This window comes from Cebus imitator, unplaced genomic scaffold, assembly GCF_001604975.1.
Source record: "Cebus imitator isolate Cc_AM_T3 unplaced genomic scaffold, Cebus_imitator-1.0 Scaffold25, whole genome shotgun sequence".
Taxonomy (NCBI): Eukaryota; Metazoa; Chordata; class Mammalia; order Primates; family Cebidae; genus Cebus; species Cebus imitator.
The window spans coordinates 10,710,841-10,726,869 of record NW_016107340.1 but is presented as its reverse complement, the minus strand read 5'-3'; the positions used below and the strand labels follow the sequence as shown (position 1 = coordinate 10,726,869).

The 16,029-nt window shown below is 39.5% G+C and overlaps 1 protein-coding gene and 1 non-coding gene across 2 annotated transcripts in view; one reads left to right on the top strand and one right to left on the bottom strand.

Moving 5' to 3' along the window:
* The window catches only part of LOC108300146 (inositol 1,4,5-triphosphate receptor associated 2), a 55,544-nt gene extending 50,171 nt beyond the window's left edge, over positions 1–5,373 (bottom strand). The window contains exons 1-2 of the mRNA XM_037736523.1: positions 4,800–5,373; positions 4,366–4,479 (exon numbers count right to left, since the gene is read on the bottom strand). Coding sequence (XP_037592451.1) covers positions 4,366–4,479; positions 4,800–5,373 — 688 coding nt within the window. The remainder of the gene's footprint in view (positions 1–4,365; positions 4,480–4,799) is intronic.
* Positions 1,838–1,944, top strand: LOC119470266. Its single transcript, XR_005199152.1, has one exon. It is a non-coding gene; the product is annotated as a U6 spliceosomal RNA (small nuclear RNA).
* Positions 5,374–16,029: the final 10,656 nt, after the last annotated feature.

Sequence of the window (16,029 nt, the reverse complement as noted above, 5' to 3'; positions counted from 1 at the left end):
GCCTCCTGGGTTCAGGCAATTCTCCTGCCTCAGCCTCCTGAGTAGCTGGGATTACAGGCATGCGCCACCATGCCCAGCTAATTTTTTGTATTTTTTTAGTAGAGACGGGGTTTCACCATGTTGGCCAGTATGGTCTCGATCTCTTGACCTCGTGATCCACCCGCCTCGGCCTCCCAAAGTGCTGGGATTACAGGCTTGAGCCACCGCGCCCGGCGCAATATTTTTTTTAAAGTAAAACTCTTTTTTTTAAAAAGGACATGTATCTATCAAACAAATGAGAATTTTGCCTACTAACAAGACAGCTGATAATATTAGAAAAGTATATTACTTTTAAAATCATAATAATGGCATTGTAGTTGTGTTTAAAATTAGTAAATTATCTTTTAGAAATATGTACTGAAATATTTGTGGATGAAATACTGTGATCTCTGGAATTTGCCTGAAAATCATCCAGAGTAGAGGAGAGGAAATGATCAGGGTTAGAAATGAAACAAAATTGGTTATGACATACATATAAGGGTTCATCATATTATCCTACTTCTGTATATGTTTTAAATGTTCTATAACAAAAAATTTTAAATTCAAATAAAACAAAACCATACTGACAGGAATTGTGGAAAGATATACAACAAATCACTAACAGTGGTTACTCAGGGAAACAGGATTACTAATTTTTGTTCTTCTTTTTGCTTGTCAGTATATTACTAATTTTATTACAATGAGCATGAATCATGTATATACTTAAAATTACTTGTAGAAAATTTTTTTTTCTTTCAACTGTTAGGTTCAGGGGTATATACGCAGGTTTGCTACATGAGTAAATTGCATGTTGCCAAAGTTTAATGTACAAATGATCCCACCATCCAGGTGCTGAGCATAATACCTGATTGGTAGTTTTTCAACCCATGTCTCCCTGGCTCAAGTAGTCCCCAGTATCTTTTGTTCCTGTCTTTGTTTCCACGTATATACAACGTCTAGCTTCCACTTAAAATTGAGAATACTCAGTATTTGGCTTTCTGTTCCTGCATTACTTTGCTTAGGATAATAGCCTCCAGCTGCATCCATATTGCAACAAAGGACATTGTTTCTTTTTTTGGCTACATAGTATTCCATGGTGTGTAGGTACCACATTTGATTTATCCAGTCTTTTGTTGATGGGCATTTGGGTTATTTATCCAGTCTTTTGGTGATGGGCATTTTCTATTGTGAATAGTGCTGCAATGAACATACCAGTGCATGTGTCTTTCAAGTAAAATGATTTATATTCCTTTGGGTACATATTTAGTAGACAGATTGCTGGCTCAGATGATAACTCTAAATTCTTTGAGTAATCTCCACACTGCTGTCCACAGTGGCTGAGCTAATTTATATTCCCACCAGCATTAACTGTTCTCTTTTTTCCCATAACCTCACTGACATCTTTTGTTTTTTGACTTTTTAAGACAAGCCATTCTGACTGGTGTGAGACAATATCTCATGCAGTTTTGATTTGCATTTCTCTAATGATTAGTAATGATGAGCATTTTTTCATGTATTTGTTGGCTGCAGTATGTCTTCTATTGAGAAATGTCTGTTCATGTCCTTTGCTCATTTTTTTAGTGAGGTGTTTTTTTTTTGTTTGTTTGTTTTTTCCTGTTGAATTAAGTTTCTTATAGAGTCTGGATGTTACACTTTTGTCAGATGCATTGTTTGTGAATATCTTCTCCCTCTCTGTAGACTGTCTGTTTACTCTGTTGACAGTTTCTTTTGCTGTGCAGAAGCTCTTTAATTAGGTCCCACTTGTCAATTTTTGTTTTGTTGCAATTGCTTTTGGGAACTTAATAATAAATTCTTTGCCATGCTCACTTCAGCATCACATATACTAAAATTGGAATGATGCAGAGAAGATTAGCATTACCCCTGTGCAAGAATGACATGCAAATTTGTGAAGTGTTCCATATTTTTACATGTCCTGAAACTGATAAGCAACTTCAGCAAAGTCTCAGGATACAAAATCAACGTGCAAAAATCACAAGCATTCCTATTCACCAATAAGAGACTTAAAGAGAGCCAAATCAAGAACAATTGCCATTCACAATTGCTACAAAGAGAATAAAATACCTAGGAATACAACTAACAAAGAATGTAAAGGAACTCTTCAAAGAGAACTACAAACCACTGCTCAACGAAATAAGAGAGGACACAAACAGATGGAGAAACATTCCATGCTAATGGTTAGGAATAATCAATATCGTGAAAATGCCCAAACTGCCCAAAGTAATTTACAGATTCAATGCTATCCCCATCAAGCTACCAATGACTTTCTTCACAGAACTGGAAAAAACCACCTTAAACTTCATATGGAACAAAAAGAGAGCCCATATAGCGAAGTCAATTCTAAGCAAAAAGAACAAAGCTGGAGGCATCACACTACCTGACTTCAAACTATACCACAAGTCTACAGTAATCAAAACAGCATGATACTGGTACCAAAACAGATATAGACCGATGGAACAGAAAAAAGGCCTTGGAGGCAACACCACACATCTACAACCATCTGATCTTTGACAAACCTGACAAAAACAAGCAATGAGGAAAGGATTCCCTGTTTAATAAATGGTGTTGGGAAAACTGGCTAGCCATGTGCAGAGAGCAGAAACTGGACCCCTTCCTGACACCTTACACTAAAATTAACTCCAGATGGATTAAAGACTTAAACATAAGACCTAACACCATAAAAACCCTAGCAGAAAATCTAGGCAAAACCATTCAGGATATAGGCATAGACAAGGACTTCATGACTAAAACACCAAAAGCATTGGCAACCAAAGCCAAAATAGACAAACAGGACCTAATCAAACTCCACATCTTCTGCACGGCAAAAGAAACCGTCATTAGTGTGAATCTGCAACCAACAGAATAGGAAAAAATGTTTGCAGTCTACTCATCTGACAAAGGGCTAATATCCAGAATCTACAAAGAACTAAAACAGATTTACAAGAAAAAAGCCCATTCTAAAGTGAGTGAAGGATATGAACAGACACTTTACAAAAGAAGACATATATGAGGCCAACAAACGTATGAAAAACTGCTCATCATCACTGGTTATTAGAGAAATGCAAATCAAAACTACATTGAGATACCATCTCACGCCAGTTAGAATGGTGATCATTAAAAAATCTGGAGACAACATATGCTGTAGAGGATGTGGAGAAATAGGAACAGTTTTACACTGTTGGTGGGAGTGTAAATTAGTTCAACCATTGTAGAAGACAGTGTGGTGATTCCTCAAGGACCTAGAAATAGAAATTTCATTTGACCCAGCAATCCCATTACTGGGTATATATACAAAGGATTATAAATCGTTCTATTCTAAGGACACATGCACATGAATGTTCACTGCAGCACTGTTTATAATAGCAAAGACTTGGAACCAACCCAAATGCCCAACCCAATGATAGACTGGACGGGGAAAATGTGGCACATATACACCACGGAATACTATGCAGCCATCAAAAACGATGAATTCGTGTCCTTTGTAGGGACATGGATGAACCTGGAAACCATCATTCTCAGCAAACTGACACAAGAGCAGAAAAATCAAACACCGCATGTTCTCACTCATAGGCAGGTGTTGAACAATGAGAACACATGGACACAGGGAGGGGAGCATCACACACTGGGGTCTATGTGAGAGAAATAGGGGAGGGACAACAGTGGGTGGAGTGATGGGGAGGGATAGCATGGGGAGAAATGCCAGATATAGGTGATGGGGAGGAAGGCAGCAAGTCACACTGCCATGTACCTATGCAACAATCTTACATGTTCTTCACATGTACCCCAAAACCTAAAAGGAAATAAAAAATAAATAAAAATAAATAAATAAATAAAATAAATTCTTTGCCAAGGCCAATGTCCAGAATGGTGTTTCCTAGGGTTTTTGTAGTTTTAGGTCCGGAAATTTTAAAAAGAACACATCTCAAAAACAAAAGTTAAAGAAAAACAGAAGTGAAAGTCCAAAATTACCTAAAAATTTTGAGTTAAACTTGTATAGTTTTACATATTTGAAAAGAATATTTCCTGTGGGAAATCACCTATGACATGTAAGTAGTTTCAATAAGTAAAGATAAGTCAGCTGATAAGCTGAAAATGAACCATTCAAGTCACTGTTAAAATAAGCTGATGCAAAACAGGCACAGAGAAATTATAAGAAAATAACCAAGCCTTACGGAGCAAACCTTATTCCCAAATTAGGTGGCATCCATCACATGCGTAGACATAGACAATGAGCCCCACAGACAAATCATTTTCCTTTCTCTCACAATAGAAAGTTCAGACGACTTGGTGAGTCCCACCAAACAGGTGAACAGATAATTTTCAGCTTACCTTTCTGTTTTCTGTTACATGCATTAGAAATACTTGTGAGTGCCTCTTCTTCACAGGCTCTGTTGATGCTGTATGTTACATCTTCTTTACCATGATCAGCTCCTTGTTTCCATTCTATCAGAAGAAAAAGTTTGTAAATCCTGATGCTTTCTGTGCTACAATATTAATTTTCCTTTTTTGGCTTGATTTTAACAAAGAAAACCTACCATAATAAACAGCCTTCCTTACATATAGGGAAATACTCCCCTATATCTAAGTATTCCCATCATGGCATTCTATTTTGTTCTGGAAACAAATATAAAACAGAAAGGGAAAGATGGATGATTCCATCCAAACTTTAATAATGTGGATTTATTTTTTTAGTTCAGGTATTCTAAAAGTAGACATGCTTATTGCTCTATTGGAAGGACAAACATTAAAAGATAAGTATTTACCATCTTCATTCAGAGAGAAATTTTTTACCACTGAATCCTGAGGATCAAAACACTTCGAACTTTGACCAAAGGTGGAATTAAAGTCAAGTGTTAAGGTACTGAAATTATTTTCACTACAATAGTTATTCAAATCCTTGTTAAAGAAAAACTCCCCTTTTCTGATCTGGGACATCAAAGATGTGCAATTCTTGTTGCTCTGTGACTTCGGCTTTGAGGCGTTGTCGGAACTTGTGAGAATAACAGAGTATGTTGCTGTCTCAGGAGAGCTGAGGTGAGAAGTGGATGGGGTTCTTGGAGACATTCTTTGAGGAGGTGAAATGAAGGCATCGACTTCCTCAGAACTTGACCAATGAGAGTCAGGCGTAAGAACGCAAGCAGCAGTCATTTTCCTCAGTATCTCTTCAAAATCCTTCTTGGTGTTGGTCTGTGGGCTATCAAAACTGCTAGATTGGTATTTGATAATCTGCTGAATTGGATTCGAAATTGCTTCTCTCTTGTGGATAGCTCGGATCTTTCTACAAATGCTTTCTACTGGGTTATGCCGCTTCTCAGTTACCTTCCTTGCAGAGGCCATTGTTGACTTTCCCCCAGGTATACGGATAAAGTAGCTAAAGTATAGGCAAAAGGAGATACATATTTAAAAGTCAGCATCTTCCTAACAATAATTTAGTAATAGGCAATTTATTCCCAAATCAGCTTTGGAGGGATCATGATAAGATGTTCAGTTGCTCTAAGCAATTTTCTATGCATTTAGCTTTGGCCCCCAAATTTCAGGAAAATAACAGCTAACATATATAAAGTATTTGTTAAGTGCCAGGCATGATACTAAGCTCTTCATACCCATCAACTCATTTCATCCTCAAAACAACTCTGAGATAAATGTTACTACTTTCTCCATTCTCTGGCAAAAAGAGAATAAGCAACACACCCCAAGTCACCCCAATAAGTGCCACAGCCCAGATTCTAACCCAGGCAGTCCAACTCCAGAGGCTAGATAACTATATTGTTTTTTATTCATAATATAGCAGGTGACAATGATACTAACAAATCTCATTTGAGTACCTACCATTGGTACTGTACTGGTTGTCTTCTATTCAGCATTAACTAAGTATGACCTATATTAGGTGTTTTATGTGTGTTATATCTAAACTTCATATAAACCCTGTCAGTTGTGTGAAAATATCCTTCTTTTAACAGTGACATCTCTAAGATTTGAGTCAAAGAATGTCTGACTCCAGTATAGCTTTATTGCATAGATATATGACCTTAAAAAAGCAGCATAATTTCACTTATGATAGTAACTCAGAAATTTGAAAATACATTCAAAGTTTTGCCTAAACTAGTAAGATTTAAAATAATCTAGGCTGGGTGTGGTGGTGCACATCTGTAGTTCCAGCTATTCAGGAGGTAGGGGTGGAAGGGTCACTTGAGTGTGGGAGCTCCAGTCTGCAGTGAGCCATTAAGGTGTCACCACATGCACTCCAGCCTGGGCAACAGAGGGATGGATGAATGGATAGATAGATTAGATAGATTAGACAGATATTTTTTAAATACTCTAGGCAAAAAGTTGAAATAGTTTGAACAGTTACAAAAAAATAGTTGAACAGATATGCAATTACTGATTTAGAAAACTATGATCTTTTAGGACATTAACAAAAATTTCCAGGAATCTTTTTTAAAAAATCCCCAAATAAAAAATGAAAATAGTACAGCAATTTAAAAAGTACTATAATTGCAAGGGATATCTAGAATTATTGAGAGGAAGATGATACTCAAAATCCTCTGAATCTGACTTGATCTTCCTTCAATATGATAACCACCCGTTCTAGCCAGCATAGTTTCCACCAACAGAATCCTTTACCACTTAGGGTAGTGATCATCTCGCAACCTTACATTGTTTCCTGACAATATCCTTCTTTTCCTCTATTTAAGAATGACCTTTTGGCCAGGCATGATGGCCCAGCTGGTAATCCCAGCACTGTGGGAGGCTAAGGTGGGTGGGTCACCTGAGGTCAGGAGTTCAAGACCAGCCTGGCCAACATGGTGAAGCCCCATCTCTACTAAAAACACAAAAATTAGCCGGGTTGGGTGATGTGTGCCTATAATCCCAGCTACTTGGGAGGCTGAGGCAGGAGAATTGCTTGAACCTGGGAGGCAATGGTTGCAGTGCACTGAGATCATGCCACTGCACTCCAGCCTGGACCACAGAGCAAGACTTCATCTCAAAAAAAAAAGAAGAAGAACAACAACAACGTGAAGCCTAAAACACATTCCTCTCTTGAAATTCTAGAATCAGTTTTTTAACATGGGACTCCATTCCTTCTGATCTCTACTAGGATTTATAATTATAACACACATTTTGTTGTTTAATTAAACGTTGTCTTCTATTCTTGGATTGTTTCCAATGTGTGTGCATGCTGTCCGCTCAAAAATTTAATTCTTGTACTCAAAAACGTGATGTAATTCTTTTCTAGATACTCAATACAGTGTTGTTGGCACAACTGATAATCTACAATTATATATAACTTATATAATTACCAGGCTTATGGACTTATCCCCCAGCTGCTGTGATTGTTGGCTCCCAACTGCTTTCAGGACTAGCTTTTCTGGAGAACTTCCCGCCTTGAATACTTAAGAGCTGCTCAATTGCTCCAGGGGAAGGTAAAATGCAGCAGTAGTAATGACAGAAGAGACTTCACCCTTGAATACAAAGCATTCCAAATCTACAGTTGACTGACTTAGCAGGAACACATCTCACTTCCCTATGTCAAGCAAAGAGCCTTATAAAACAGTAGTTAAGGCAGGGCTTGGTGGTTCACATCTGTAATCCTAGCACTTTGGGAGGCCGAGGCAGGTGGATCATGAGGTCAGGAGTTCAAGACCAGCCTGACCAACATGGTGAAACGCTGACTCTACTAAAAATAAAAAAGTAGGCAGGTGTGGTGGTGCACACCTGTAATCCCAGCTGCTCAGGAGGCTGAGGCAGGAGAATTGCTTGAACCTGGGAGGCGGAGGTTGCAGTAAACCAAGATTGTACCACTGCACTCTAGCCTGGGTGACAGGGTGAGACTGTCTCAAAACAAAACAAAACAAAACAGTAGTTAAGTATCTGTCAGTGTTCTCAATGTGAGTCGGCTGTTTCTTCGTCCTATAGCCAGATAATTGAGGCACAGGTTGGGCATGAGGCTAAAAGAAGCCCCAGAACTGGGACCTCAGGCTCCCAAATCCTGTCTACTCACGTCACTGAACAATGATGTGGTATGCTGTCCAAGCCGCAACAGTCTCACTTTGTAGGCATTTGTAACTGACCTAGATTAATGTTCCTAGCATATAAGACACATGTTTCTACTTGCATTTCCAAGACAGTTTTTCTACTTTTACCATCTGTTTTCATTTTCTTTTTTTGGGTCTTGGTCTGTCACCCAGGTTGGAGTGCAGTGGCACAATCATGCCTCACTGCAACCTCCGACTCCCCAGGCTCAAACAGTCCTCCTACCTAGGCCTCTGGAGCGGCTGGGACCACAGGCATGCACCACCACGCCCAGCTATTTTTTTGTACTTTTAGTGGAGACAGGCTTTCACCATATTGCCCAGGCTTTCTTCTACTGTCTGTTTTTTCAACTGTCCTGACTTGCCTAAGTGAGCCCTGCTTGGTGGGTTGATAAGCTAAACCCTATAAAGGGTGCACTTAAAACAGTGGCTCTTCATGAGCTACCAAAGCCGCACAAGATTAACTTGTTTTGCTTTTTCTAATATAGAGCAGAACATGGGTGGGAGTTTAATAAATAAGGTGGGATGATAAAGATTTCAAAATGTGTGCCATCTTCTCCATATGCAGCTTGGAAATATCGCCTATCTCTTCTGTCTAAACCTCTTAACCTCTTTTTAAATTTTAGATCCTGGTAGAAAGGATTAGCTGCAATCTGCCAAATACAAGCCTAACTTGCTTCATAAAGTAACTGCCTTTGAAAAGGCATTAAGTGAAAATTAGGAACTTAAAGTGAATTGTACTAGGAGAGCCAGTTGGAGTCTTTTAAAAAGGAATTTACTCCTTACTGATCATCCACTACATAAAGATGGTACACTTGTAGAAATTCCAATGCAAGAACTGCTTCTGCTTTCAAGTTCTACCAGCCTCAGTTGCATTTTCCATGCTTGCTTTTTTTTTTTTTTTTTTTTTTTTTTTTTTTTTTTTTTTTTTTTTTTTTTTTTTTTTTTTTTTTTTGCTTTTTTTTTTTTTTTTTTTTTTAATTCTTTTTAATGTTTTAGAGACTGGGTCTGTTGCCCAGGCTGTAGTGCCATGGCTATTCACAGGTGTGATCACAGCACAGCCTCAAACTAGGTTCACGTGATCCTCCTGCCTCAGCCTCCGAAGTAGCTGGGATTACCACACCTGGCTTTGTATAGTTTTAATTAAAATACATTTTTTTAGATGGTGTCTCCCTGTCACCCAGGTTGGAATGCAGTGGCATAATCTCAGCTCACTGCAACCTCCACCTCCCAGGTTCAATTGATAGTCCCACCTCAGCTTCCTGAATAGCTAGGATCACAAGCGTGTGCCACCACACTCAGCTGACTTTTATTTTTGGTAGAGACAGGATTTCACCATGTTGCCCAGGCTGGTCTGGAACTCCTGAGCTAAAGTAATCTACCCACCCCAGCCTCCCAAAGTGCTGGGATTACTGGCAGGAGCCAACACATCTGGTGCATTAAAGTAGTTTTAATATCCATCCCTTTAGGAAGCCAACCAATGTTTATTGAATTCCTGCTAAGTGTTAAGCCCTGTGAAAACACTGGGGATACAACGATGGGGAAAGCAGTATCTGGTCTCCTAAAATTAATTGTCTGTGGAAGATACAGCTATGAACAAGTGAGCCACTAGAGCTGCCAGGTTAAATCCAGGAAGCCCAATGAAATTTTAATCTCAGATAAACAATGACTAATTTTTTAGTGTATGACCCAAACTGTTGCACAATACATAGCTATACTGGAAAAGTATTTGTTTATTTGAAATTCGAATTTCACTAGGTCTCTTGCAGGTTTTTTTTTTTTTAGCTAAATCTGACAACCTGAACAATGTCAAATAAATAATTACATAGTCAGGAGCCATGAGAACCTACAATAGATTATCCCAGTTTGGGAGTGAGGCTAGAAAAAAATTTAGGGACATCTATTATGCGGCTATTTTATGCACTGCACAGAATGTTATACATATTGTTTGCTATTTCTAGGGTTATAAACAGAAAATTAAGAAGTGGGACTATAAATCTGTTATAGGAATTTCCACTTGGATTCATGTAAACTAAATGTAACGTAAAGTGATGTTAGAGATTATCCCATACCGCTTATGTTGCTAATCTTTTTTATTCCTCCTATTGATTGAACTATGCTTCATTACTCTGGCTTATAGATTCTGAGTCCCATTATTATGATTGCCTCAATTTTCTTGTTCTATACAGCCAAAGCTCTTGAATCAACACTGTTCAACCATCTGCCTGATCCAAAACTATAAAGCAACAAGTAAAATCCTCTAACACATGGCAACATCTGTAAAACAAGTCTGATTTGGTTCTTACCTAAAGTTATTCGTTATATATTTGATTTTCACCACTGGTATAACTACAGACTTCAATATCAGCCTCTAAGACATCATACTGTTTGGGACTTATGGAAATCTACATTTGTTCTGACTTCAATGAGTTAGAGTAAATCTATCATGTATGTACAACGTAAACAATATTTCTTAGTCTTTAGGAATTTATATGTAAACATAAGGACATAATTTGTGTTTATCAATATCCATATTCTTCAATCACTAAGAAAGTTGCATTTTATTGTGAAGAAAGGCATATGATGTATACAGAGGTACAAAAGTAGCATCCTTGAAAAGGCTGGCAGATTTCAAGGTGATTCAAAGCCTCTCTAGAAAGCTTTGTAACTCCAAACAGATTATGTTAACAACATAATTATCTTTCCTTACTATTTTTTTCTTAGATTTTTTTCCTCCCTTTACTAAAGTTATTTCTTTAACATTGAACTTTCAAACCTTAGATGAGGCAGGCTGGTTTTTAAAATCATTCAAAACTTGATTATGAAAGCCAGTCAAGAGTTCATGACTCATCTACGTGAGATCCTCTTGGTAGTCAATTAATGCAAAAACCCTTAATATATGTAAAAAAAATAAAATTAAGTATGTGTGTAGACAGACAAGAGATTCCTTTTGCCAAACCAACCCTTCACTAATGATTAGATGCCACTAAACTCTTCATCAAAACCTAAGAAGAAACATCTGTTCAACGAGACATTTCCCAAACCTGTCTTTAACAAGCTCGGTAGGAAGGCAGAGCATGGTTTTCTGCTTAACCAGTGAATTTCCCATCTGCCAGATTAAACTGTTTTCACTCTGTTTGTGGCTACTATTTTATGTGATAAAATAATAACACTTCTTCCTGCCCCTTCTAGGATAGATGATAGCAGCTGTTAATCAAAATCATTTGCAAACCACAAGTACAAGATTTAGTAAATGCTCAGCAAGTCTGTCATGTGCAACCTTTCTGATTATTAATAAATGCAAGCTGGTGTAGACTAGAACCTTTCCTCCCACCAGTTAACCTTGTTATATTAAGCTTCTTGGCTGGGTCACACCACGCTTGTTACAAACACCTCTTATTGGAACAATTCCTAAAATAGCAGAGTGACACATGCTTCTGAAAACTGTGTTCTTTTATCTCACTTCTTATTACATGAAATCTGGTTTTCTTCTCGGAGAACAGGAGAAGACCTACAATAAATCTCTAACTTCAAGAATTCAGCTGCCGCCTTCAAGTTCTTACAGTCTACAAAACTACATTACCGCTTTTCACTAACACACATTCCAAACGACCAAGCCTGCAAACGACGGTGGTTAAATTTCCAAAAGCTCCACTGAAAACGATTTGAGATTTGCCTGTGGTGACAGCAATATATTTGGGGAATCTCATTTTATCACTCTCACCTACCCATCTTTTGTGTTTTTCTAGATTTGTTTCAAGTTTTCAATGAACTCTGTTGAACCTCTAATGAAGACTAACTAGAAGTTTATCCCTACAAGCATTTTGAGGTTGAGGGACAACAGAACAGCTTACATCTGATATTGCTTTTCCCTGGTTAGGGCAGTACTTTCTTGGCCGTAGATGACTAAAGGCCAGCATCAGACAAAGTTTAATTATTTAGTTGGGAAAAACTCACCGCCTTATTTTTGCTTGACTTTACCAGCACTCCAAGAACCGTCTGAGCTCCGGGAGGAGAGCGTGGAGATCTGCGGGTCAGATGACGTGGGTGGAGCTCATTTTTATAGAGTGGCTTGGGCTGAGGTAAAAGAAGCTGGAGCAGGGAGCCACTGATGCACTGCACCTGCCTAGGTTGGCGTTAAGATACTAATCACAGCAGCAGAGCTGGGAAAGATGCGTAAGAAGGATGAGGCTGACAGGTGCCATTTTGGTGTGCCTCCCACCATAGCAATAACAGAAATATAGTCTGGGCGCAGTGTCTCTCACCTGTAATCCCAGCACTTTGGGAGGCTGAGGTGGGAGGATCACTTGAACCCAGGAGTTCAAGACCTGCCTGGGCAACATAGTAAGACCTCCGTCTTACAAAAAAGAACACATTAAAGCTTACCCTGAGTAAACGCTCTCTAATCAGATGAAGGAAAGTTATTTTTAAGTTAAATCTCATAAATTTTTTTTTTTTTTGAAATGGAGTCTTGCTTTGTTGCCCAGGCTGAAGTGCAGTGGCACAATCTCAGCTCACGGCAACCTCTGCCTGCTGGGCTCAAGCCACTCCCCCATCTCAGCCTCCCAAGTAACCAGGATGACAGGGGCACACTACCACAGCAGGCTAATTCTTGCATTTTTTGTAGAGATGGGGTTTTGCTATCTTGCCCAGACTGGTCTCAAACTCCTGAGCTCAAGTGATCTACCTGCCTCAGTCTCCCAAGGCGATGGGATTACAGGTGTGGGCCACTGCACCCAGACTGGTCATCATCATTTCTATCACCAGGTGGGAGGGAAGAGGAGTCAAATACTGAGAATAAGAACTGGGGCTCTGAATTTAAATATCGTGAGTTCAAATCCCAGTTCAACTGCTTACTAGCTTTGTGACCTTGAACAAATTATTTAACTGTATGTGCCTCAGTTTCTTCATCTGTAAAATTGCATTAATATCATGCAGTGACCTCCTGGGCATGCTGCAGGGATTAAATGAGGTAATACATGGACAGCCTTCAGAACCATGTAGCACATTCTGAGCTCTCCGTAGTGTTAGGTGTTATGATGCACTTTCTGAAATTCCTTTAACTTATTCCAATTCCAGATGTCCTCTTAAAGCACCAAATAGCACATAGAAAGAAATGACCAAGTAACCCGCTCCCCTCATTAGACTTGCTGTGTTTAATTTCCCATGAAATAAGCTACTATAACATTCATGCTCATGATGTGCTTATCAATCCACAGATACCGAAACTAGCAACACCCAGAGACATTTCCCTCCTAGTCATAAAGGAATCCAGTAGCAAAGCCAGAAATAATATTCAAATTCTGAATCCACTAGACTATATCACCTGTCTGACAAGTTGTACTCTTACTTCCTGCTTCAGATGAGTCTATTATACAAGATGTTTCTCAGAGCAGTGAAAGGAAAAACCTGAACAGTAAATTCCAATGGATCTGTAATGAATGGCATTAACATGTTATTTCATTATTTATGTTATATTACCTCTGGCGGTTCTCATAGGGTGCCCACAATGCCGGGTTTTCTGCCCCCTGGGAGCGAACGAGGGAACGTGCAGACGCTGGGCAGCCTACATCAGATGCCTGCAACTCTTGTGCGTGCCCCTGAAGCCTGCCAGAAATATGTGGTCTCTACTGAATCCGCTTTTCCAGCCCTGAGCATGTTTAGTGAACACAGAAAAGAGTGCAAAGGGGTCAAATGAAGAGTTTACAAAAAAAAGAAAAACCCAAGATGGAGATTCATGTTCGGGATATACTGTAGGTAGGGTTCATAACAACATAGTTGTTTACTTGCCAGATAATTGGAAAGCAACTAATTAGAGAACCTGTAGGGAATGCCAATCCCAGTGTTCAAAATGGCATTTCAAGGAAATTAAATCTTTTCCTGTAAACAGGTTCAAGAAATCCGTTTAAACAACATATCCTCTTCTCTCTAGGTAATCTACAATGTTGTTGGACTATCAAGCCAGTAGTTTTAAATATGTGTTGGAGTTCTGGGATTAATCTCTGGTTGATTTGAGGGAGTCAACAAATACAAATAAGGTGGGAGGCACTATTAGAAGAAAGGGGCCAGGTGCAGTGGCTCATGCCTGTAATTCCAGCACTTTGAGAGGTCCAGGCAGGCGGATCGCTTGAGTCCATGAGTTTGAGACCAATCTGGGCAACATAGCGAAACCCCGTCTCTATCAAAAATACAAAATAAACCAGGCGTGGTAGTGCACACCTGTAATCCCAGCTACTCAGGAGGCTAAGGCAGCAGAATTGCTTGAACCTGGGAGGCGGAGGTTGCAGTGAGCTGAGCCATTGCACTCCAGTCAGGGCAACAAGAGCAAAACTCCTCTCAAATACAATGCAATGCAATGCCAATAGTAAAAAATAAATTAGTCAGGCATGGTGGCACACGCCTGTAGTCCCAGCAGCTTGGGAGGCTAAGGTGGGAGGATCGGGCTTGAGCCTGAGAAGTCCAGACTGCAGTGAAGCAAGATTGCACCCCTGCACTCCAGCCTGGGTGACAGAGCAAGACCCTGTCTCAAAGACAACAACAACAAACAAACAAACAAAAAAGGAAAGAAAAGAAGAAAACGATAATAGAATCCTTCTCCAGAATATGCAGGGCCAAATATAACTTTTATTTTTCAAAACCCATTCTATGTAAAATGCACTATTTATTTCTCATAATATACTCTTTAATGTGCTAATATTCTAGGTGTCTTTTCTTAAATTGCTTTTTGAATGGATTTTTAATCATAATTATTACTTTTTGGACACAGATTCTGGCTCTGTCACCCAGGCTGGAGTGCAGTGGTGTGAACTTGGCTCACTGTAACCTCGGCCTCCCTGGTTCAGGCAAATCTTGTGGCTCAGCTTCCCAAGTAGCTGGGACTACAGGTGTGCGCCACCATGCCCAGCTAATTTTTGTATTTTTAGTAGAGACCGGGTTTTACTATGTTGCCCAGGCTGGTCTCAAACTCCTGGCCTCAAGTGATCTGCCCACCTTGGCCTCTCAAACTGCTTGTACCTGGCCTTTTAAGTGGACTTTAATGAGTAAATGCAGTGACTTCAGAAAGCCTTTTTTTTCTTCTTTGTTTTTATCAGCCTACATCATGCTTTGACAATTTTTATAAAGATGCTGTCTCAGAAAGAAAGGGATTGGGAATTTCAGTTATCTACAGATTCCATTCCAAAAAGGAGTAACACAGAAGTAATTACTTCGAAAGAAAAATTGGCAATAATTTTTTGGAGAAAGGTGAAAATGAAGCAAGGTCCTGAATATATTACCAAGATACATATTACACTGAATGAAATCATCCGTTGCCCTTCCAGATCTACCCCATGGATGCAGAACAAGAGCGACTCACCTTTGTTCAGCGTCCCAGGAGACCAGCCTCTACTGACAGCGTCAATCTGGCTCCTTTGCCCTCTGATTTCCCACTGAATGTGGCGAGTGGGAGGCCCCAGCAGATGGAAGGCCAAGAGCAGGAAGGGCCTGCAGCATTTGTTCTCCTGGCTCCCACCCAGCCAGGCCTCCATCTGACAGTGGCTCATGTTTTCCTCGGCTCCTGTCAGGTGGCCTCTCCCAAAGTGATGGTGCTCACTTGGTTCTGTGTTTCCTCCATTGCCTCTTGCCAGGGAGGGTAATGGCTTCCTAAAGCCAGATGCCAGCACCTGAAGGTGCTCACCATCCCATGCTGTTTCCCTTAACCCTGCCCACACGGTCAGGAATTGAAACTCTTTGCAGCCTCCCTTTTCTAAAATAGGTACTATCGATTTCCTAAAGGACCATGCGTGACATATGCTCAGAGATTCTTTTAATTGTCATGTTACTTTCCACAGCTCAATATGAATGTTATCCACATTATACAAAGAACATAATACCTACCTTAAATTTTAATATTTTGTCTTTATTCTTCAACTCTGTGTAGCATTTCCTTCTGGTTAAGGACACGCAGATAATTCAAATAGAG